At 32.5% G+C, this 26,659-nt stretch overlaps 1 protein-coding gene across 2 annotated transcripts in view; it reads left to right on the forward strand.

The window, feature by feature from the left end:
• The window catches only part of pdlim5a (PDZ and LIM domain 5a), a 63,353-nt gene that overhangs the window by 21,095 nt on the left and 15,599 nt on the right, over positions 1 to 26,659 (forward strand). The window contains exons 4-9 of one of the 2 annotated variants that reach the window (XM_051109272.1): positions 12,622 to 12,658; positions 18,511 to 18,527; positions 21,737 to 21,757; positions 21,867 to 21,884; positions 22,022 to 22,200; positions 23,043 to 23,079. In XM_051109272.1, the coding sequence (XP_050965229.1) occupies positions 12,622 to 12,658; positions 18,511 to 18,527; positions 21,737 to 21,757; positions 21,867 to 21,884; positions 22,022 to 22,200; positions 23,043 to 23,079 (309 nt within the window). Of the gene's footprint in view, positions 1 to 12,621; positions 12,659 to 14,300; positions 14,678 to 18,510; positions 18,528 to 21,736; positions 21,758 to 21,866; positions 21,885 to 22,021; positions 22,201 to 23,042; positions 23,080 to 26,659 lie in introns of both variants that reach the window. The other variant, XM_051109270.1, reaches the window with a different exon arrangement.

Consider the following 26,659-nt stretch of genomic DNA (forward strand, 5'->3'; position numbering starts at 1 on the left):
CATTAGAAACCGTATAGGAGGAAAGCCAGGCCTGTAGTAATAAAAATAAATGGGAGAAATTGTTTCTGTTTAATTTAATATAGCCCGTGCAAGCATAGTTTATAATGCAGTTGCCAGATTTGTCTGTTTTGATGTTTTTGAAGCGTATTTTACAGTCACTGTTGGAGATTTCAGACTAGTAGACAGCTGTTCTTGCTGTACTTGCTGTAACCAAGATGGCTGACAAGTGAAGTGTCTTGTTTTGTTGACATGTGTTTGCAGGATGTTTATACTGGCCGTTCTGAGACACTGCAGGCTTCTGTTTCCACATTAATGAGCTCAAATGAGTTTATATCCACTGAAATAACAACAAAAGTACTTTAGGAAAAAAAGAATTGTGAAATCACAGTGTTGTTTTTTTTTTGCCCTCAAATGGCCTCTCTCAACAGCTTGAATCACGTAAACTAATCATGTCAGCTTCATGAAAACCTGCAATTCCTTATGCCCTTTTTGCGTGTGTTCTTGATTGTGCGCATGTGTTGTTTATGCATCTGTCTGTTTTTGTGTTACGGTTCAGGTTTGATGTTTGTTATGCCACATCCAAACACACAAATGATCCTCGCTGGTCCGAATGCTTAAACATACACACGAGCGCCAGATCCTCATCAGAGCGCAGATTAAACTGACCACACAACTTCCTAAACACAGCCTACGTCAAGCATAGCATCAGATTCAACCGTTCACAGCAGGGTTGAATGCAACTTACTTGATTATATGGGCTTATGGGAGGTGTGTGATGACCGATTGGAGGAAATGTTTAGCTTGATTTCATTAAACCAGCCAAACTTCATCCCAAACCACTTTTGAGGAACCTCAGGACCATAACGACCCCTGACATAAGTTCATATCCCCAGAGATGGTCTTCATGATAAATTAAGACTGTCTTTTCTTTTTTTTTGTTTATTTTCTGCTTTCGTGTCTGTAACATATTGCATTTTTTTATTTTTATTTTGTTAGCATTCTTAATATAATTTTCCCAGAATCATTTAATGCAAATTAAAGAATGACCAGGGATGCTAAATTAGATAAAGGACCTTATGCAAAATCTGGATTTTCTGGAAAATGTATCAAAACAAGTATATATATATATATATATATATATATATATATATATATATATGTATGTATGTATGTATGTATATAACTTTTTTACAGTTTTCAGTGTATATTCTTTTATATATTCAAAACGTTTTAGTGAAAAATGTGAACATTTAAACAAGTAAATTCTACACTGAAAAAAAAAAAATAGTACATTTTAGTAACAATTACATAAAACTGGCATATAACACTGTGAAATGTGGAATTTTGAAGTAGAGAAACTGAAATAGTATTTTCTTGTAAAATTAGCTTCAATAATATTTGTTTTATTTACTAGTTTCGGAAAATCTTTTTTTAATATATAATAAAAGAGATGGTCTTCATCATAAATTGTGGCTGTCTTTAATCTTTTTGTGTACTTTTTGCTTTCGTGTCTGTAACTTATTGCATTTTTTTATTTTCATTTCATTTTAGCATTTTTAATATAATTTTCCCAGAATCATTTGATTCAAATTAATGATGACCAGGGATACTAAATTAGTTAAAGGATCTTCTGCAAAATCTGGATTTTCTGGAAAATGTACCAAAACAAAGTGAGTTTGTGCTTAAAGAACAAGACAAAAAAATAAATAAATAAATTATATATATATATATATATTCTTTTATTTATTTACTTTTTTTAGTGTACAATGTGAAAATTTAAACAAGTAAATTCTACACTGAAAAAAATTCACTCAGAGATTGCTAGTAAATATTAGAAACAATTACGTAAATCTGCCATGTAACACTATGAAATATGAAATTTTGAAGTAGAAAAACTGAAATAGTATTTTCTTTTAAAATTTACTTCAGTATTTGTTTTATTTACAAGTTGGATTTTTTTAACAGTGTGGTAAGTTATAGAATCTTTAATTTGTATTTGATAAATCTGGGAAAAAGGTATCAAAATTTTAATAAATAGCACAACAAAATCTACAAAAAGTTTGTGCATTTATGATTATATAATAATCAGCACTCACAGTAATGAATGAATGAAGCTGTAACAATAATGTGCATTTATTTTTGCATTATTATTAATATTGTTCAAATTCCTTTTAAGTGACTTTCTCGCCAGATGAACTTGATTTTGACTCTTGCGTATCTGAATTTGGACTGTTAACTCTCTTTTGTCCCAAATGTATGAAACATCGTTCTGTAAGAAAAACTGTTTGGACATTTGGACTCGGATGCAGAGAGAACACAAATGTTTCTCTGTAATTCATCTTCTAACTGATATTTCATTACCTAAATTTGTAAACAATAAGAAACAGAGAGAGACAGAGCCAGCAAAAGATGCCAGAGCTTGAGATCAGCTTGCGTTTTAATATGTAATTGTACAATTGTGTGCTCATTCAGAGTGGAATGCTAGCTTACTGTGCAGAACACACTATATACTGCATACTATTTTTTTTAAATAAGTGAAACAGTGTACATTATTCCATGATAAACAGTAGTATGTTACAATGCTGTCACGTGACCTTAAAATGTGTCACATGACCTCATCATTTGCATGTTGTTTTGGTGAGTGTCGTCAAGTTATATTCTTATCAATAAAAGGTGATTTTGCATTTTTAATCCAATTTCATTTAAAATGTCTTTTATTTTCAGTCTGATCAAATAATGAGTTAAGGAAGGTGAAAGGTCAGGTTGAGTACATTGTGGGATACAATTGGTAACATTTTACAATAAGGTTCATTAGTTAACACTAGTTAACTACATTACTTAACATGAACTAGGAAATGAACAATACTTCTATAGCATTTATTAATCTTAGTCCATGTTAATTTAGTCATTAGTTCACAAATGACACCTTATTGTGAAGCATTACCCTTTTTTTTTATAAAAATAAGTGAAACAATGTATGTTATTCCATGATAAACACTTCAAACATTAGTATGCTACATTGCTGTCACATGACCTCATCATTTGCAAGTTAAATTTTTGATGTGTGTTAAGTTATCATCTTGTAAATAAAAGGTTACTTTCCATTTTAATGCAATTTCATTTAAAATGTCTTTTATTTTCTGATCAAATAAAGTCTGATCAAATAATGAGTTAAGGAATAAGAAAGGTCTGGTTGGGTACATTGCATTGTGGGATACAGTTTTCAGCACTGCAAAAAAAAATAAAAATAGGTAACACTTTTCTAAAGTTAACTAGATTAGTTAACATGAACTAAGAATGAACAAGACTTCTATAGCATTTATTAATTTTAATGTGAATTTTGTCATTTACTAATGCATTTTTAAAATCACAAGTTGTGTTTGTTAACATTAGTTAATGCTCTGTGAATTAACATGAACCACTGTCTTTTTATTAACTAACATTAATAAAGATTAACAAAGAGTGTAATAAATGTATTAATTGTTTGTTCATGTTAGTTAATACATAACTAATGTTAACAAATGACATTTTATTGTAAAGTGTTACCACATTTTCTTTCTCAGTATTTTTGTCTTGTTTTTTAGTACAAATATTTCAACATTCTTAATCAGGATACATTTACTTGAAACAAAATGACTCAATATCTTAAGATAAGAAAAAATGCTTAAAACAAGAAAATGTCTACAAGATTATTAGTGCATTATATTATTCTTTCTTGTTTTTTAAGCATAAATTCAATGTATTTTAATACATTTTTCTTTCCATCCTGACTTTTCAGATGACCCTTTATCTAATTTGGTGAAAAATGACTGGCTTTTTAAAAATGGTGTGTAAATTTCTCATAATGTTATATTATCACTAAATCTTGCATTCAATCTTTGTCAACTTTTTTTCTTTTAGTCATCACAGGTTTTGCATTTCTTTTTGGAACTGATTGGTCTGAGTTTTTGAGTGGAAAAAACCTTGTTTGTGGATCATTTTGTCAGTATTCACACAAAAACTTCAGATTCATAAGCTCTACAATCAATCATTTCCAGATTTGGCGCATAATGAGAGATTTACAATAAATTTTTCATAGGCCGGTCATTTTTCACCAGGAAAACCACAAGTGTAACATAGAAAAGATCCTTAAAGATTCAAAATTGGTGCTTTGGGGGGGGGGGGTGGTAGCTGTTATACACTGTATGAGCAATGTCACTATGTTATAATCCAATACAATAACATTTACCACCCTTTTCGGGAAAAAGAAAATCCTCTTCTGGTCAGCATGACCAGAACAAATTATGAGGTTTAAGCAAAGATTTAAGGATTTTTAGACATTTTTACTAGAATACTAAGAAAGCTAAGAAATCATTTTGTCCAGTGTACTGTTCATTTCGGCTAATTCATTTTTATACTGACCTTTTAGCAACCCTTGCACTGACCACAGACCAAAAATCCCTGGTAAGAGTATACTTTAACGTGCCGTTTCGAGCTTAGTCACTGTGCAATCTGCAATCCCTGCTCAAACAAGAAATCAGACAGGTTTAGTTTTAAAATTCGATGATATCAGGCTTATATGTTGGCTTACAGGTCTGTTTTTACAAACCAGGATTGCACAAACCTCTAATGTGAAGTAAGAAAGATGATGCGAATCCACTGATTTCACACATCAGGTCTTTCAGCTGTAGCAAAATCTGCATTTCCTCTCTGCTCCAGACTGATTTAGATGGTCACTTTGTCCTCACATGAACATGATTTATATGCCATGTGTTTTTTTTTTTCTTATGACTGCTCTCAAAGCATTACATTGCTCTGTAAAACCTGCACTTTTATCTCTAAACTCTGTGTTTTTGTGTATCCTGAGCTTTTTACTGTCTAAAAGTGTAAGCTGAAGCCTGTTTGACCAGAACAACACACACTGCACTTCAGCACATCTCTGAATGTGTGTGTTGGCGTTCGCAGAATATCACAGCTGGATAAAATCCCATTTTCCATTAGCAAGTTGCAGCAGGATAAAAATCAACATTTGGAAGAGAGTTCAAAGCGTAATGAAATTTCCACCCTCAGATTATTCTGATCAACAGAAATTGTAATATTTCATGGTTTTGTACTTGAAATGAGTAAAATAATTACCCTCCTTTACGTCCTTTTGCTCTCTTGATTAATTACTGAGATAGAAATATCTAATTTCAACATAGCATCTTAAAGAAACAGTTCACCCAGAAATCAATATCTGTCATTATTTGGACACCCCCAGGTCGTTCCAAAAGATATGATTTTCTTCTGTGGGAAACAAAACATCAGAAGCAGAAACAATGCCCAAACTGTAGGTCAAAAATTACAAAAAGTAGAGGAAAAAATGATTTGGTTTGGCAATTTCATACAGTTTCCAAAACAATATGTATGACTCGTTGAAGAAAATTCTTGATGTTTCATTGTAGTTTTTTAGATAATTCTGTTGGTTTCTGTTGATCTTATGAACTGTTCAGACAGTTTCCTAGTATTTTAGAAAACCATTTCTGGTTGTAATTAGAGCCTTATTATTTAAGAGTTAACTTTAGACCATTTTTGAGTCCTAGTTCGTAAAAGCACAAAACTAAATGTAAATATATGGCTGCATGATATTGGTTTAAAATGCATTTATTTTATACTAAGTATAGTTCAAGTCTTTTAACATATTTACTGACATATCGATTGACACTTATTGATATAAAAACTGTAAGTCAACTTTATTTGGAGTACTACTTGTGCACAATGCACATTTCTTAATATTAAGCCTAAAATATGTTTTAATGTCACTATTGATGAGGATTGTATGATCTTTAAAATAAAACTATACATAAAGTATTCTTGCAATACTTCCACTTTAGCACAATCAAATATACTTAAGTATATCTTTAGTTGGACTTCAGCACTACTTTCACACAATTAAAGTGCATTAAGTAAAAAAGTAGTTAAAATATAACAGTTTAGTATACTAAAAGTACAATTGCAGCATATTTTTAAGTACATAATATGTAGATGTATTTGTAGCATACTTAGCAATAAATAAATGCATTTTAAATACATTTTAGTATATCTATTTTTCATTAGGGTTTGCTCAAAAATATAATCTCGATTATTAATCATAATTTTGTTTCATCAGAACGTTTGCACTTTCACATAAGCACAAATCAAAAAAAGGTTAACTTGCGTGGTATGCAGAAAAACGCTAATGACTGCATAAAAGAATACAGATTGGCGCTATTATACTTGTGTGAAGACAGAATATCCCTATAGAGATCGCTAAATTCAGCTTTTTTTTATATTTGACAACGCTTTCAGCTCATCAGCACTTTTTTAAAAATGTAGAAAGAGCGTATGCTATGGTTGCCACTTTGGGTAGATTAAGTAAACAGGACAAATGCATCAATTTATGAAAAAAGTGTGAAAAATAAATATACTGAAAGGTATTTAAAATACATTTATGTCATGCTAAGTATACTACAAATACATTTACATATTATGTACTTAATAGAAATACCCTGCAATTGTACTTTTAGTATACTAAACTGGTATATTTAAAGTCTGTTAAATTGGAAAAGCTAATTTTGTACTTAATGCACTTTAATTGTGTGGAAGTATACTTAAGTATATTTGATTGTGCTAAAGTGGAACTATTGCAAGAATGCTTTAGGTACACTTTTAATATTTTGCATTCAATGGCCGATATTATTTAAAGATCATCAGTAGTGACATTAAAACATTTTAGGCTTAATATTAAGAAACGTGCATTGTGATATGTCAGTAATTTGCGTAAACAGACTTGAACTATACTAAAAAAAATGCTTTTTAAATCTATTACTTTTTTTACTAGGGTCTGAATGGGGGATTTAACTCTTGAAATCTGGCAACCGCAACCATGAAAGCTCATGGAGGCTTGTCACCACTTTAAGATAATGCATATACCAAATTAAAGTAAAAAATGCTTAAGAAATCAAGAGAAATCATCATCACGATTAAAATGCGATTTATCGTGCAGCCCAGTGTCAACATATGACCTCGACTGAGAAGCAGGAGTTTTATTTTGCTCTCCATTTAATCTCATTGCTGTCTTCTTGAGATAATGCAGATGTGATATTTTGTTCCTGTGGGTTTAATGAGATTTTCTCACCCAGACACAACCTTTCATTTACTCACTGCAGAACAGGAAAGTGGAGTTGGAGTTTGAAAGCATTTAGTTATTAATGAAGGGAAATCAGTGAGTTGTGCATCAGACTGCAGTCTCACGCTGTGATATATAAATGAGACGTCAAACAGATGCTCTGAGTGTAATATTATGACATCACCGTAGAGCAGATGTACACCATCTTGTATCGCTTGTGCTATAGATGTAAATGTGTGAAAATGTAAGTGGTAAGATATTCACTTAGTGATTGATAGAAAGCGAAAAAATCCCATAGAGGAACTTGTGTCTGGATCTACAGATCAGAATATCACAGAAACTTCAATAACACAGAAAAGTCAAAGTTCTGGGATTGTTCCCCATTTGCTGGGATGCTGGTATGTTTCTGTCCGAACACGAACACACACACACACACACAAAGCTGTTAATTTGAGCGTAGTAAAATGGTCTAAGGAGTTTAAGAATGTAAGAATGACCTCCTTTGTTTATCAATTAAATACTATTAACTTAATAAACAGTTCCATATGTAATTTAAGGCTTACTCTGATTGCAGGGTTATTGCATGTGTGGGTATTTTTGTCATTATGTGTGTGTGTGTGTGTGTGTGTGTGTGTGTTTTCTCTCTCTTTCTCTGTCATTAAAATAGTATGACAGAATGTTCTAAGAATCTGAGTGACGCTAATGCAGTTAATTTTCATTGCCTTTTGACGTCATTTCTCTGTATTTCTCTTGTAGATTGAAGTATAAATCCTTAGATTATCTATAATAATATTTATCTTAATTATCAATTATGTATTTAAATAACTTCTGCCAGTTACACTACTGTTCAAAAGTTTGAAGTATTGTGATTTTTTTTTTTTTCAAATATTATTTTTAAAAGAAGTCTCTTCTGCTCCCAAGGCTACATTTATTTGATAAAAATACTGTAAAAACGCTAATATTGTGAAATATTATTACAATTTCAAATACCTGTTTTCTATTTGAATATATTTTAAAATGTAATTTATTCCTGTGATCAAAGCTGAATTTTCAGCATCATTACTCCAGTTTTCAGTGTCACATGATCCTTCAGAAATCATTCTAATATGCAGATTTTTTCTGCTTAGGAAACATTTCTGATTATTATAATGTTGAAAACAGTTGCCCTGCTTAATATTTTTGTGCAAAACTTGATACATTTGTTTCAGGATTCTTTGATGAATAGAAAGTTCATATGAACAGCATTTATGTTAAATCCTTTGCAACACTACAAATATCTTTGCTGTCACTTTTGATCAATTTAATGCATCCTTGCTAAATGAAACCCCAACTGACCCCAAAACTTTTAAACTGGGATGTACATCAGAGCTAGTTTATGATGTTTATGTTCTGTGGCATGTTTTAATCATATCACCAAAGTGATATTGTGTAAAACTGATTTGTTGCTCTTAAAAAAGGCTATTTTAATATCTGGGTCTCATTTGATTTCCTTATTTCATTCCCTACAAGATACTGGCTCCTCAAAATAATCTAATTTATGATTATTTAGACATTTGCTGAAAGGATATTTAAAGACTGCATATCAAATCTGATTAAATACCACTGGGAAATCAATGCATCTACTAAAACGCATTCTTTTAACAAAGTAAAGTGAATTAAATCAGACTAGTTTCTCTCTCTTTCTCTCTCTGGTGTTGTTCTGCTGGTCTTCTGAGTCTTGTGGATCTATATTGAGTTTACTGAGAACAGATTATTAGCTCATAACTGCAGCAGTGTGAGCGCTCATGTTCATCTGACCGGATCAACAGTGCTAAACCCGACCCGACCCGCTGGAAAGACCTCCACGGAGGGATACGCAGCCTTCTTATGAACTCATGATGGTCACGTGTGTTTGTGTGTGTGTCTGTTTGTGTGTATGTGTTTACATAGAAACAAAGATGCAGAGTCTTCGCACGGAGGAGCAAATGCTTACAACTCCTGTTATATAACACTCATCTACACTCTTCAAGATGTGTGTGAATTTATTTTAGGGACAAAATTGAGGGACAGAAGCTAAATCGGATAAAACCTCCCTTTGGGAACATCATTCAAGGTCAAAACGATTCATAAATAAATAAAAAAACAAACAAACTGAGAGATGTGTGAGATTGTTCTGGAAGGTCTTGAGTTCAGATTCTCAGAGATGGTAACTGATACTCAAGTGCTCTGCCAGCCTCACACACACACACACACGCATGCACAGCAACAGTATCACTTGCTGTCAAACCATAGTTTGATTTTAATAAGACCACATCATACAGAAGGTTGGAATAATTAAGATTTTAAAAATGTTATAAAATACAGTAATAATGTAAAATATTATTACAATTTAAAAATAGGACTGGGTGATACATTGATAATGATAATTATCGTGCGATATGGATTTCCTCGATAAATGATAACAAGAATTCGATAAATGATATAATTTTTATGCGGCAAGGGCGGAACAAAAGAGCGCTTGTTAAAGTGCGCCACTCGGACTGTTTATGTGCTCGGATCAAAGTTCAAACGGTGGCACGACGCAAACTTAGTAGAAACCTAGAGCAGATGCTTTCACACCATAGACTTTAAAAAATATGGATGTAGTGTCTGTGACATCACTCGTAGGTTTATGAAGAGTATTTTTGAAGCTCTTTGTGGGCAGGAGTCAGCCGTTGCCATCTTGGAATCGCGTCACTGTACGTCACTTCCAGATAATCGAAAATGGGCAAAGCGGCGGGGCGTGGGTGGAGCTGGTTGCTGAAACCACGCCCGCCTAGTGCGACGGTGGTGACAGCAGCGGCAATCCACCTATCACTCAAGTGGCCATGCCCTAAATTATGCAGAACTTTAAGGCTTAATATAATTTAACAGATGAGTTCTTAAAAAAAAATTACCCCCCTCACAGTTGACATGAAGGGCAAAATTAGCTATATAGACCAAACCACCTTTTTGTACCAGGCTGTAAACAAATTTTTTTTTTCTGCTGTAAAGTTGGGCATTTTAACATGGGGAGTCTATGGGATTGACTCCCTTTTGCGGCCAGTCTATGAATTGCAGTTGTAGTCACTTCCGTGTTGGCTTCAAGAGGGAGACCGGGAGGTTGCCGCTAGGTTCTAGAAAGGTTTTAGAATCGAGTCCGATTCTGATTCCTGGTTCTGGGATCGATGAGATTCAATTGCAAGAATCGATTCCTCAGTGTTGTTTTCGATTCTTGTTTTTTATAGAGTAGAGGAACCTAATTTCGCCATGACTGTAGGATATGGTCTTAGAAGGTAGCCTAATCATAATATAAAGCTTTATTTTTAAACATTATGATACATTTCTGTATTTAAATTGTAATTTTGTCTGCATTGCACATGAAATTAGTCATAGCCCACAATGCAGCAGTGGACATGCGTTAATTGCATGAATGGAACAAGGCACAGTTCAGGTGAATTATGTGTACTTCAATGATATGGTTTGCGCAAAATTAACAAACTGTACACTGAAACAAAATAACCAAAACTACACCACTGATAAAATCAAATGCACTTTCAACCACTGATCTGCGCTCTCGGTGTTTTCTTTCAGAATTATCATTGGCTGATAGAAAGGTTGAGACGGAAATAGAATCAAGATCCTCGATCACGTCATGATCTATTCTGTCGTGCAGCACTCAAAACTAAGGCCGTGTTACCGTAAAATAACTTTTGAATCGTCTTTGAACTGGTTCATTAAAACAATCTATCCGAAAGAACCTTAACGTGGCAGCGAATCAGACTTCTAATCACTATTAGCGAGCAAGGCTGCATCCTCAAACTCAGACGTGCTCAGTACCGACTCTTTTCATTCAGTCTGTTTTCGTGAGTCAGTGTTCAGCATCATTTGATGAAAACAGCCTTGATATGCAGCCTTCTTTGTTGAACTGAAAACAGCTATGAATAGAGAGTCAATTCCCCTAGATGGGACTGATTCCAAACTTTGGAATCGACTCTCAATTCCCAACACCTCGGAATCAAGGAATGTATTCTTTTTGGAATCGACTCCCAGCCCTAGTTCACACTCGCTGTTGAGTCTCGGTCACTAAACAGCACTAGTGTGAGGCGCCTGAATTCAGTGAAATGACTCGGTTTATAGCCAGATGAAACCGCTGACAAACAGGAGAAACACTGTGCACAACGATACAGTCAGAAGGCTTTTAAATCTACAAATACTAACTGCCCAGTGGTATTGTCTCAGAAATGTGGGTATATTTGTGTCAAATTTTATTATATTATTAATGTAGACATGTATTAAACGTATTGAAGGAGGAGTAATGGAATATAATTACAGTATTTTTTGTGATTAAGCTATAGCGTTTATGCATTTGTACTAAATGTGTTTAGACTACAGTTTTTCATACAAATACCTATAGGAACCATATTACATTTTTACCATGCTATTGAGGTGCTATATTTGTGTTATCATGATCTATGGATGATACTATGGAACATTTCACCATTTAAAAATAAGGTTGCTACAATTTTAACAGATATTGCTGATTTTGAGAATGAACATAAATCTACATCTGCATCCTAACTCAAGCTATTATCAAATGTGTATTTCTAAGAGACAAAGAAAAATGTTATAATTTTATTATTATTAATATATCAGGTAACACAAACCTGTTTCTTGATTTGAAACAACATTACTCATTAAAACATGCAGAACTAAGAAAGATATTTATTTTGCTATAAAATAAAAATGACTGGAAAAAGTGTAAAGAATTCCAAAAACATGAAGTGTTTGTCATGTTCTGACCATAAAGAATATTTTAAAGCCACATTTAACTGTCTTGTTAATATGCTGATTTGCTGTTCAAGGAAACATTTCTGATTCTAATCAATTTCTGAATATAATCAATCAGTTTCCACAAAAATGTTAAGTAGTTTTATTAACTTTAACTGACTAAAATTGATAATAATAAGAACCATTATTAATAACCGAGCAGCAAATCAGCATATTAGAATTTCTGAAGGATCATGTAACACTGAAGACTGGAGTAATGATGATGAAAATTTAGCTTTGTATCACATGAATAAATTCAATATATTTTTACTTATTTTACATTTTAATAATATTTCACATTATTACTATTTTTACTGTATTTTTTTTTTACTATATAGCAAATAAATGCAGCCTTGACAAGCATAAAAGACTTATTCTCCAATAATCATAAAAAAATCCATATTTTTGACCACCAGCGCACTAGTCTAAAACCAAACCTGAGCTGGTTTCTTTAGCATACAAACCAAATTGTGTTATCCCTTGCAGGCGAAACAAATTCAGAGCTGTTCAACAAACTTCCATGCGGTCGTTCCGTGTCATTATGAATACAGGCCTATGATTTTGCTGCAAACCACAGTTAGATGTTCCCTATGTATTGCCACTGCCAGCTCTAGATGTGGTTACAGCAGAGTCATTAATGTTTTTATCCATTGTTTGTGTTCCAACAGAGCTTCCAGTCTTCCAAAAGCAGATGTGACAGCAAAGGTATGAGATTTATACACACATACAGCAAGGCAGAGCACACAACTGGAGTATTGTGAATGGATTGTGTGTATGTCATTATTCCCCTCTGAGACAGACACGCAGCTCTATATGTATGCGTGAGATTTAGTTTTGCATGTTTGTAGCATAAGCGTGTTTGCTGCATTCAGTTTTCTGCTTCGAACTGCTCACCTGCTATCATAAAGGTTACAGTATGTTCAGAATCGAATACTAGAATACTAAACATTTATGTTTATAGTTATAGTATACTACATGTTATTTTTTTTAGGAAATACTACCAGTATGTGAAACAGTATGCAACTTTAGTGTGCTACAGTGGTGTCGCATGTTACATATTCCTGATTATGATCGATGTTTAATTTAGAAAGCTGTTTTCCTGTTATAATGTCTCATAGATATGGTTATTTACATTTATGCGTTGCATTTACATTCATGCATTTGCCAAATGTTTTTATCCAAAGCGAACTGCATTGCATTCAAGCTATATATTCATAGCACTTTATGCATTCTGGGATTCGAACTCATTTCATTGATGTTGCATGCACTATGCTTTACTTTTTGAGCTATAGGAATAAATTATTTGGCATTTTTAGTCCAGTTTTGTGTTAAAATGCCACAACTTTAGGCTCATAAGAATAATAAATCAAAGCAGAGATGTTAAAAAATGTTTGGTTGATGTTGTTTATTCATCTTATTCATACCGCTTTATTTCAAAATTAGTATGTAGTATGCCATTTTAGATGCTTAGTGAATAAGTTTGGAATAGCATGCTACTGTATCATACTTCCTGTTCTGTATGTATTTTTTTTTAGGTTTATTATAATAACTAAAATTAAAACCATAAAAACCACACGTTTTCATTACTTAAAAATATATATTAAAATTAAAATATTAAAATATAAAAAATAATACTTTAAAAATGTATATATATCCATCTATATATCTATGTGTGTATATATATATATATATATATGTGTGTGTGTGTGTGTGTATGTGTGTGTGTGTTTATATAAACCTAAACTTATTTTACCTGCTAAAGCAAAATATATCCTATTTAGTACGTACTAAATGTACTAAAATAACAAAACTAAACATGAAATAAAAAGTAATAAAAAACAATGTAGACAGATTTAAAAAAAAATAATAAAAATGACAAAAACTCACAAGAAAACAATAATTTAAAAAATAATTAAAAGAAAACCAAAAATACAAAAATAAAAATTAATTCACAGTACTAAAAGAACTACATTAATAAAATAGGTAAAATAACAGATTCATATCAGTAGAAATGATCAAATCAAATAATTTGTTGCTTCATGTCAGCAAAAAATAAATACATTTCTGTTGCTGTTAGTGTGAACAGGGCTTTAAAAGTGCATCATTTGGTCATATGACAAAAATATATCTCATTGCACAACCCATTCTGTTTTGCATACTTTTTTCTAAAATAATACAATATATACTGTGCAGTGTTTAGTAAGTCAGCTAGTGTTCCATTCTGAACATAATGACATTATTTAGGTTTGCAGCGGTGTAGTCAGCAGCTTTTGTTGTATAACCCATTTGTTGTTGATTTGTTGCTGTTGTCGTTTTGAGTCCCGCATGTGCTTTCCTCCGTGTTTAGGATGATTCTGTGGAAATCATCAAACCCGTTCCCATGACAACCTCCATTCCATCCTCCTCAGACATCACAAACTCCACCCACATCACTTCATCCTCCAATAGGAGCGCTCGTCCATTTGGCGGGGCGGGGTCACCACACATAGCCTTCATTCCCTCCGCCACGTCTGCTTTTGCACCCGCCTCCTCAGCTCAAAACCCTTATCCACAGGCTCCGCCCACTCCTACTGATGGCTCACCCAATCATCTGCCGGTGGTGCCCCGCCCTTCAGTGTATAACACGCCCATTAATCTCTACTCCAATGAGAATGCCTGTGAGGTTGCCATGGGCCAGAGGCGGGGCCTGTTGGAAAGCCAGGGTGAAAGCTCTCAGCTGAATGGGTAAGAGTTTGACTGACACTTCAATGCTCCACCCACCCTATAAATACAGAGCCTGGGTTCTGGAAGCTTGTTTCCAGTTTGTTTTAGAAAATACTAAACCTTACAGCTCTGATATGGTGCACAAGATTGCAGTATTTAATTCGAAGCGAAAACGGATTAGAAAATTGTTATATAAAGACAAAGGGACAAAGCCACATACATTCAGTATAAAAATTTGTAAATGATGTAAACAAATCAGTAGCTTCTCTACTGGAAAAAAGCATCTTAAACCAGCATGAGCAGGTTTGCTGGGTCCCCCAGTCTGGTCAGCCTGGTCTACTGAATGATTTTAGGAAGGATTTGGACATTTTAAGCCGGTCAGATTGGGAGACCACCTGGTTTGTCTTTCAAAACAAGCTGAATATCAGTTATTATGCTCAACTAAAACAAAAACCATAGAACATTTTTTTGTTGCTTGAAATAAAATATATGTATTCTCATAAATATATGAGAATAACAAAAAACACAACAACAAAATTACTTAATATCATTATTCAGAACAAGTTGAAACAACAGTTTATACCAAATTGGACTAGTTTAAGCTGTTTCAGCAGAGGTTTTAATGTATTTTTTCATTAGAAATAAAAAAAAAATAAAATAAATGTTAACTGAAATAATAAAATAAAAAAATAAAATAAAAAATACAGTTTTGTTTCTGCTGGTTGGATGCATTTCTCATTTTCATTTACTTTAACTTGATGTACTAACATAACCAAAATTAAACTGAAATAAAACTGAATAAAAACTATATATATATATATATATATATATATATACAAAATCAGAGTAGTTTAAGCTGATTCAAATAAATAAAATAAATAAAAATAAATAAAATTAATGTTAACTGAAATCAATAATAAAATAAAATAATAAAAAATTCTCATTTTCATTTACTTTAACTTGATGTACTAACATAACTAAAACTTAAGTAAAATTGAATTGAATTAAAAACTATATATACAAAAAAACAATTAGAATAACAAAAACACACAACAAAATTATTTAATACTTTATACTAATATATCACTGTTCAGAACAAGTAAAAATAACAGTTTATACCAAATCTGAGGTTTTAATGTATTTTCTTATTAGGAAATACCCATTTTTTCCATTTCCTTTAGCATGTTTGTTTTTTGTGTCTGGATAAAAAAATCAAATATTAGATATTTCAGAATGCCATATTGTGGTTCAAACCAAAATATATAACAAAATATAATATAACATATCATAATATAATTACAATATTACTCAGCACTTGACTTATTTCATGAATATGAACTAAATTACGGCTTACAGTTTATTATTTTGAATGCATATACTGTTTTAAACCACAAACCACTGTTTTAAAGATATTTTTATTTCCAAAACCCACCTATGAACTCTGTTGCCTCCTGTTGAACATCTACAAACTCCATCAGTGTGACTAAAACATATGAGTATGAAACTTTATTTAACTTTTTAGTTAACTGTATAGTTTCCATGATGTCCCTCCCCACCTTTTTTGTAACGTGGTTCAGTCCAAACATGCACTTCAGCTGGTTGGATTAGACCATAAGTACACAACAGGTGAGTTTTGAAAACTTGGCAGGACATCATATTGAGTTGTCAGAAGTCGTGCCAACATTTAAACCCAACCAAACTAGGAAGTTTGTCTGTCATGTTTATATTTAGTTTTATTATAATGTTTATACTTCATATACTAGTATTTTTTTTTGTTTGGATCTCTGGGTGACTAATATTCCAGACTTTTCTTTCATACGTTAGAGGAGACACTGGCAGCATCTCTCTGTATCTCTTTTCGCACAGTGACGTATGTGAAATTCTGTTCATTTACGAACGGGTGTCAGCGGCTCTGACTCGTGCGTGTATATTTAGCTCTGTGTAATGCTATCTGTTGTGTGTTTTGATGTGTGTGTATGAGGGCTCTCCCTTGGATAATGTCCCAGGGGAAGCTCAGATGTATTTTGCATGTGTGCAACCACCCTTTCTGGGTTTCATATTTTAATGATGGTTTCAAAGTGCTGATTGACATTATTACGCTGAAGAACAGCGTGTCTGATTACACGTGCTGATGCACATGCATATTCTGCGACTCACGCGCACGTCTCATCAGATCAGCGTGTTTGTTGTGATGCATTTTGTTTGTTTCTGTGCTAATAACTTTAATAGTATAACATCAGCCTGATACAAGCGCAGATTAGAGTTTAATCACCCAATAAAGCCATTCTGCTTCTCGTTAAGTGTTTGGAATAGTATTACTTACACTGCTATTTTTGCAGTATGTGTACATAGTGTGCATGGTGCGAGTGCCAAAATGTGCAGAATGTACTGCACAGTATGCTAGAATTTCATTCTGAACATAATATTTTTTAGATGCCTGAACGCTGTGTCTGAAAAAAGAGCGAAACGGGAAAATATTATAGATGTGGGAGAAAAAACTGATGAAAACCAAATGCTTCTCGTCATACGCCGCACTCATCTAATGGTTTTTATCCTCTCTCTCCTATAAACTCTGATAAATCCTCCTCATTATCCTCATACAGCTGTACATTATAAAGTCAAATCAGTGCCAGCTCTGTTTCTATGATTTTTATAGGCAATTGTTGAGAAAACCTATTCCTCTTTAATGTAGCCCTGTGTGTGCCTGCTTTTGGATACTGTATTTTGTTTGAATGGAAAGAACTCTTCTGGATTAAGTTTGCTTTTCTCTTTGTTAAGTGATATGGTGTTTTTAAAGGAATAGTTCACCCTTGATTTGGAGAAATTTTGCAGTACATCTCTTACCTAGCAATGGATCCTCTGTAGTGAATGGGTGCCGTCAGAATGAGAGTTTAAACAGCATTTTAACTTTAAAATTGTTGTTCAAACTCCACACACATATTTGTTTAGAACTGTTTTGGACTGTTTATAAATGTAGCTTGATCCGTGCATATTTTTCTCCTGATTCAGACAAGATTACTTTTTCACTAGAGGAAGCAATATTATGAATAGAGGACTTGTATTTTAGCCCAACAGTTTTAAATTAATGTGGATTGGATTGTGGATTACTGTAATGTTTTTATCAGACGTTTGGACTCTAATTCTGACGGCACCCATTCACTGCAGAGGATCCATTGGTGAGCAAGTGATGTAATGCAGTCTGTTCCCATAAACTCATCTACATCTAGGATGGCCTGAGGGTGAATAAATTGCAAGTAAATTTAACATTTTTGGGTGAACAATTCCTTTAATGGCTGATGGTGATTTATTTTTAAATTACAAAGTTGTTTTAAGTCAAATTGCAAAAAATAAATAAAATAATAATAATAATTAGTCATTTAAAAACATTATTTCATCTAAATATTCATATTTCATCTTTAAATATTAATACTGTATTTACCCAAATATTCTATAGCATACTGGAAATCTTAATGGTCAGTATATAACTACTAGATGTAAGTGCACTAAACTAGTTCCTTAATTTCTAAGGTAATTTGTATTTGTGATTGTGACATGCTTGACAGCAAAAAACGAGAACTAGCAAAGCTTGGCAACAGTAGCAACATTAACTAAGGTGCGGGGCTTAGCATGTTTAACATAAAGTGATTTGAATAGCCATTTGTGTACCATATGCGACAGTGTTTTGCATAATCACAACAAAAACTACAGTATACTCAATATTATTTGTCTATTTTTGTGTGTATTTTTAACTGTTGGTCTGTCTCAGAGGGCTTAAGGAATCAGTGTATATTCAGTCAGTGATGAGATGATTGTGTGTGTTTAATGGTTGTTTTTTCCTCTGTGCTTTTCAACAGGGGACTCCAGCCACAAAGTCAGTACCGTATTGATGTCCCTTTCATTGTGTGTGTGGTGTAAATATTTGTAGTGAAAGCATTGTTTTTTGAGAATTCCCTCATTTTAACATTGAGAGCGCTTTGCTTTACTTTTACTGTGAAGAACCACAAAATATTAAACTTTAATGTATCTTGTCCTAAAACTATATTCAAGATACTTTCAAGATGGTACAGTTAAGGTCAAAAGTATACATGCCCCTTTCAGAATCTGCAAAATGTTAATTCTTTTACCAAACAAGAGGGATCATACAAAAGGCATGTTATTGTTTATTTAGTACTGACCTTAATAAGATATTTAACATAAAAGATGTTTACATATAGTCCACGAGAAAATCATATTTAAATTTATAAAAATGACTCTGCTCTAAAGTTTACAACCCGCTGATTCTTAATACTGTTTTTTCTGTTAAGTGATAGTTGTTCATGAGTCCCTTGTTTGTCCTGAGCAGTTAAACTGCCTGCTGTTCTTAAGAAAAATCCTTCAGGTCCCACAAATTCTTTGGTTTTCCAGCATTTTTATGTATTTAAACCCTTTCCAACAAAGGCTGTATGATTTTGAGATCTATCTTTTCACATTGAGGACAACTGAGGGACTCATATGCAACTATTACAGAAAGTTCAAACACTCACTGATGCTCCAGAAGGAAAAACAATGCATTAAGAGCCAGGGGGTGAAAACTTTTGAATAGAATGGAGATGTGTACATTTTTCATATTTTGCCTAAATAGCATATTTTTTCATTTAGCACTGCCCTTCAGACGCTACAGAAGATACTTACATGTTTCCCAGAAGACAAAATAAGTTAAATTTAACCAATTTCTTCTGGCTCTTAAAGCATTGTTTTTCTGGAGCATCAGTGAGCGTCTGAACCTTCTGTAATAGTCCCTCAGTTGTCCTCAGTGTGAATGATCCCTCTTAATTTGGTAAAAATAAATAAAAAGGGCTTTGATTGGTGTCATGGTACAGTCAGGTGGTGGTATCATGGATTTTAATATGCATAACATCCCAAAGGTTGCCATCTTCTGTGGCCTACATGGTTTTCCAAAGTGGGCTACTTAAAAACACGTTTGTACTTCTGTGGTACATGTAAATAAAATAAAATAAAGTAAACAGAACATTTTTATTGGTGTGGTACCGCTGATTATGTAACAGTAATGACTTTTAAAGTAGAGCCCGCTCTAGTAAAGCAAAGCAAAGCTGTGTTTGTGGTTCATTCTTCTGTTTGTATTGCATGAGTGTGTTGACGTGAGTTTTGACGATATGCATGTTATGTTTCATCTGTGACGTGTTGTGTCGCAGCGGTCAGTCAGGTAGTCAGCGGGTTTAACTGCAGTTTGTCAAACACACCGAGTGAGCAAACAAGCCCTGCCAACATCTTTCGTCACACGGTTCCTTCGCGACGACTCAGCCAGACCACGCTGATTTATTGATAGCTTATGAATGTTGTACGTGTGGATGCAGACGGGTTTTTGGTAGGATCACTACGTCCCAGAAACTGTATTTTGAGAGACTGGATTGATTTCAGACGTCCCGCTGTGACCAGATGAGTTTCTTCACAAGCCTGTTGCTTGTGTTTTTATTCCATATAACCGTTACAGCAGAGCCATCTTGTGGTCTCATGAATTTCTAACGGTCATTTCTTTAAGGACAGGGTTGGTTTATTTTCTTTGGGAGATTTAAAACTTAATTTTTTTTTTCTGTTTAATATTATGTTAACCTAAAATAATGATTCGGGCTTCGCAAAAAGTCGGCATCTGAGGTGTTTTCCGTCGATTTGATTAACGAGTTTTTACCGCCATATCAAATAGCTGCTGAAATAATCAAATATGAATCTTCAGAAATTTCTAATTAATCTTTAGAATCTTTCGTAAAGATGTTCGTGAATTTAAAAGAACTTTGGTGCTTTTTGAATTTGAGTTACCATGGTAAAACAACTGTCACAATACCATGCAGCTAACGTTACTGGAGTAAAACTGGAAACTTACACTATCAGTCAAGTTTTTGAGTAAGATTTTTATTTTTTTAAAGACGTATCTTATGCTCAACAAGCCTGCGTTTATTTGGTCCAAAGTACAGCAAAAACAGTAACATTTTCATATATTTTACTATTTAAAATAATTTGAACATTTGAAAATATTTTAAAAAGTAATTTATTCCTGTGATTTCAAAGCTGAATTCTGATTCTGATTTGCTGCTCAAAAACATTGATTATTATTACTATGTTGAAAACAGCTGAGTACATTTTTTTAGGTTTCTTTGATGAATAGAAAGTTCAGATGAACAGCATTATTCTGAAATAAAAATATTTTGTAACATTATAAATGTATTTATCATCACTTTTAATAAATTATTAAAAGATAAACACACTATACCATTCAAAAGCTTGGAGTCTGTATAATTTTATTTATTTATTTATTTTGGGAAAGAAATTATAGAAATGAATACTTTTATTTGAAATAATAAATGAAAAAAAAAAAATTAAAAATGAAAAAAAAAAAAGAATAAATAAAAGTATTAATTTCTATAATTTCGTTCCTAAAATAAACAAATAAATACAATTATACAGACTTCAAGCTTTTGATATATGGTATAGCGTGTAAGCTACAAAAGCTTTTTTTTTTTTTAATTCAGATAAATTCTGATCTTTGGATCTTTCTGTTCTTCAAGGAATCCTGAAAAAATGTACTCAACTCGTTTAAATATTAATAATAATAATAAATGTTTCTTGAACAGCATATTAGAATGGTTTCTAAGGGATCATGTGACACTGAAGACTGGAGTAATGATGCTGAAAATGTAGCTTTGATCACAGAAATAAATTACATTTTAGAATATATTCAAATAGAAAGCAGTTATTTTAAATAGAAAAAATATTTCATAATAATACTGCTTTTGCTGTACTTTGGATCAACTAAATGCAGGCTTGGTGAGCAGAAGAGACTTATTTAAAACATTAAAAATCTTACTGTTCAAAAACTTTTGACTGGTTTTTATATAATAATGACAGAAAGGTTGTGAAAGTTTCTTATTAAGACGTTTTACTGTATTAACAATAACTGTTATGTCTGTAATTTTTTGGCAGAAACTATATTTACCATAGTACATTTTTGTAAGGGAATGTTTGAATTGAACACCTCCAAAAGCCTTTCTGTTATGTAATGATAGTTTTTTATTTTATTTTTTATAGTGGTCCTCCAGTTGCATCTAAGTGAGTACATCCGTAATGTGTGTGTGCCATCAGTAAAACTCTTCTAAAAGAGAATGAATGATTAAAATGTTTTATCTTTCTTTAATTCCCTTTTTTATGCCTCTTTCAGAAAACCTGCAATGAACAGGTAAAGAAGGAATAACCAGCAGTGCCCTTGTTTCTCAGATGCTTAGTTGCTTAAATTGTGCATTTGATATGCAGTTTGATCACATGTAGAATAATCTGACAGTAGGCCTGTCTCACTTTTTGTGTGTGTGTGTGTAGACTTCCTCGTAAGCCTATCACAGAGACGGACATTGAGTTTTACCACGTCCCGACTCACGGTGATGCCAGCAGGAAACGCATCATGGAGGACACAGAGGACTGGCGCCCACGGACAGGAACTTCACAGTCTCGCTCGTTCCGTATCCTGGCCCAAATCACTGGGACTGAATCTGAATTCGGTGAGATTTTATTTTATTTTATTTTATTTTATTTTATTTTATTTTTTTTATTTTTAATTTAATTTAATTTAATTTAATTTAATTTAATTTAATTGCATTTTTTAAATGTGATGTGCTATTTTATTTCTTTTTAAAATTTTATTTGAATGCATTTTATTATTTTTAATAATAATAATAATACAAATCTGTCAGAAAATCTGTCAGAAAATCTTTTTTACATAAATTGTTGCATTTAATGCAACAATTAATGCAGCTGTTTACATAACAATGCTTTTATGAACCATTTACACAGACATTCGTTCTGCTCATTGTTCATGAATGAGACCCATTGTGAGGAAAACCTTCAATTCTGAATTTGAAATTATTAAGTACAGCAAAAACAGTAACGTTTTCATATATTTTACTATTTAAAATAATTTGAACATTTGAAAATATTTTAAAAAGTAATTTATTCCTGTGATTTCAAAGCTGAATTCTGATTCTGATTTGCTGCTCAAAAACATTTATTATTATTAATATGTTGAAAACAGTACATTTTTTTAGGTTTCTTTGATGAATAGAAAGTTAAGATGAACAGCATTTATCTGAAATAAAAATAAATTGTTGCATTATCTTTTTTACATAAATTGTTGCATTTAATGCAACAATTAATGCAGCTGTTTACATAACAATGCTTTTATGAACCATTTACACAGACTTTCGTTCTGCTCATTGTTCATGAATGAGACCCATTGTGAGGAAAACCTTCAATTCTGAATTTGAAATTAAGATTGAAATTCACATAAAATCACATAAAAGCGTGTTGTATTAACCGTTTTCTGTATTATGTTTATGTGTTTCAGATCGCTCACAGGAGGGTGAATCAGCAAAGACAACAAAGTAAGTTCTTCTGCTTGCAAGCTGTTATGGAGTGTGTGTGTTTTTTGTTTTTGTGATGATGATTCGCTCAGGTTTTTCTCTGGAGGGTGTTTGTGTGCCGTTATTATGTAGTGATTTTGGTGTCCTGTTTGTTGTGGCTGTTTCTGCTGAATCTCTGGCTCTACTTAACCAGCATGTGCAGATCACTACAAAAGGTCAGTGAAAGGAAGTGCTTAAAGGGATTGTTCACCCAGAAATATAAATTCTGTCATCATTTACTCACTGTCAAGTTGTTTCAAACCTGTATGAGTATCTTTCTTGTGTTGAATGCAAAAGATGATGTTTTGAAGAATGTTGGTAACCAAAAATTTGATGGCAGCCATTGACTTGCATAGTATTTTCTACCATATTATAGAAATCAATGGCTACTGTTTGTTTGGTTACCAACATTCTTCAGAATACCTTCTTTTGTTTAGAACAATTCAAGGGTAAGTAAATGATGACAGAATTTTTGTTTTAGGGTAAACTATCTCTTTATCTTTCTGAAAATATTAATTATCAACTTCAGAGGGTAGGACTAAATATTACGAGCTGTTTTAATTTCTTTTCTTTTTTTTTAATAGACTGTAATAGACTTTTTTTTAAAATGGAGCATTTTATTGAACCTTTAGACAAGTATGAAAAAATACATATGAGTGTTTTATAACACTGTACTTAAATCATTTATATATACTGCATAATAAAAGTAGTTTTCATGCATTAATTATGCTTTGTAACACTTTGTAAACACAATTATAATGCACTATAATACTTTTCTATTCATTGTTACACATTTAAACAAACCTTCAAATATTAAAATGCATTTTAACTTTGGTTACAGCTATTAATGAAAAGATGTAATGCATTACAATGTACATCATGAATACCTTTGTAATGCATTATACATAGACTTTAATTAAAGGGGTCACTTTTTTTTGTTTGTTTTTTTGTTTTTTTTCACAAAACCAGTCATAAGGTTTTTTTTTAAAATTGAGATTTATACATCATTTGAAAGCTGAATAAAGAAGCTTTCCACTGAAAAATCTTGCAAAAAAAAAAAAAAAAAAAAATCTAAATATTGAGAAAATCGCCTATAAAGTTGTCCAGTGCATTTTAAAATGTGGTATGCTATTTAGTTCCTTTTTTATATTTTATTATAATGCATTTTTATTTTTTGATGATAATAACAATAATAAAAATCAGATAAAAATAAAAAAAGTCAGTTTACTTAAATCCTTTATATATACTGCATTATTAAAGTAGTTTTCATGCATGAATTATGCCTTGTAACACTTCTATAATGCATTGTAAACAAAATTATTAAACATTATTAAGCATAAGGGTCAGTTTTTTTAAAACTGATATTTATACATCATCTGAAAGCTGAATAAATAAGCTTTCCGTTGATGTATGTTAGGATAGGACAATATTTGGCCAAGACATTTGAAAATCTGGAATCTGAGGGTGCAAAAAAATCTAAATATTGAGAAAATCACCATTAAAGTTGTCCATGTTAAGTTCTTAGCAATGCATATTACTAATCAAAAATTAAGTTTTGATATATTTACGATAGGAAATTTACAAAATATCTTCATGGAACATGATCTTTACTTAATATCCTAATGATTTTTGACATTTTCGATAATTTTGACTCATACAATGTATTTTCGGCTACTACTACAAATATACCTGTACTACTTACGACTGATTTTCTGTTTATGGCTCATATAGTGTGATATAGTACATGAGGAAGAAGGAAACACCTACATTTTATTTATAGGCCCAAATTTAGAGTTATTATGGTAACCTTGCACTGTTGTTGGTTTGCCGTTGAAGTTGTTGTGTAATATAACTTGTCTTGTATTGTGTGGGTGAATTTATAGTTTGTGAGAGCAAGCATTATTATTATTATTATTATTATTATAACACAGTGTGTGCTGTTTATTGAAACTCGGTTTGGTACAGAGTTGCAGAAGTGAGTTTAACTCGTGTGCAGTGGCGTTTCAGTCTGCATGGTTTGCAGTATCTCTGTTCTGAAGACATTCATGTCTCAAGCTCTTCATACTCTCTTTGTTTCTGTTTCTCTCTCTCTTGTTGGTTCTCTGTGAACAGGGTAGTGAAGATTAATCCTAAGATTGGACCCAGATATCATAAACTCAGAGACTGGCACCATGGAGTGTCTGCTCGAACCCTTAACGTCCTCAGCCTGGTCTAGATGTTTGTGTGTGTCTGTGTGTGTGTGTAAATGTTTGTTTGTGTGTGTGTGTGTGTGTGTGTGTGTGTGTGTGTGTGTGTGTGCGGGGGTCTGTGTGGGACATTTCCGTGCTGGAAACTGAAAAGAGACTGTAAAAATGTGTCTGTTTTATCGGAAACGAGAAGGTCAGAATTGTCACAAGAAACAGCAACATGGCTCTTTAAAGTGTGTATATGTAGATTTAAAGCACTGTGTGAATATTCAACATGCACTTATGGCAAAATCTCAAACTTTGTTCTTGTGGATTTAGTAAAGTTTATTAGTTGCACTACAGTATTGTATTACACGTGTGGCTTGGATCTAATCTGGTTTCTTTGATGTTTCAGCTTTTGGTCTTTTGATTCCTATTTAAAGGAACGTTCTGGGCTCAAAACTGGTTAAAGTACACACAGCATCTGTCGATTAGCACTTTAAAAATTCACCTTAATCCTCAAAACAAAATGCAGTAATGCAGCGTTTGCAGTAATGCACTTCTACGGTGTTCTGAGGTGAAATGTGCAACTCATGTTTTTATCAAAGTGCTTAATTCTTGTAGTTCTTAACTATTATTTTAGTTGATGAGTTTAGTTAAATGCATGGTCATGACACAAGTTTTAAATGCGGTTTTAATTGTTAACATGTTGCATTGGTACATTTTAAAATCTGTGTGTATTTAAGTTCTTTTTTTTTTGGTGCTCTATGACTTCCATTGTAGTGCATTACTGTTAATGTAATGTTATTTTATAAAATTAGGTTTTTATTTTTTATGATAAGCCTGTCACAGATGCTCTTCAACAAGGTTTAAACCCAGAATATTCTTTTAAACACTGCTGAATTTAATTTTATGCTTCCTAATTTACAATTTATTTTCATTTATGATTTAATTCCTTCTTCACCTAGTTTTCAAAATGTAGCAAAATTAGAATAAAGTGGCCTGTATTTTCTGAAGAATTTCTGCTGTGTATTTTCTCCTTATTTGTGTCAGTGTTTCTATCTGGTTCTTTCTGTTTGTCCCTCTGTTTGATCTTCATGTACAATATGGCACTAAAAGACATCTGGTCCTGTGAGATGAAAGGTCATCAGATTGTCTAGCACAGCAGACACTGATTTGAAAGTCATGATGTTTAACCAGTCAGTTACATAAGAAATTGCAATAATGGACAGTAAGTGATTAATAATAACAGCATGAAACATATTTGATGAAATTATTGTATTATTGTATTTTTGCACACACATACGGCTTTAGTTTTAGAGACAAAGAATGATTAAATTTGCACAGTAATTCCAGGATTATGTATTACTCATATTTAAATAGGATCAGTTTTGCTT

Source organism: Labeo rohita, chromosome 5, assembly GCF_022985175.1.
Source record: "Labeo rohita strain BAU-BD-2019 chromosome 5, IGBB_LRoh.1.0, whole genome shotgun sequence".
Lineage (NCBI taxonomy): Eukaryota > Metazoa > Chordata > Actinopteri > Cypriniformes > Cyprinidae > Labeo > Labeo rohita.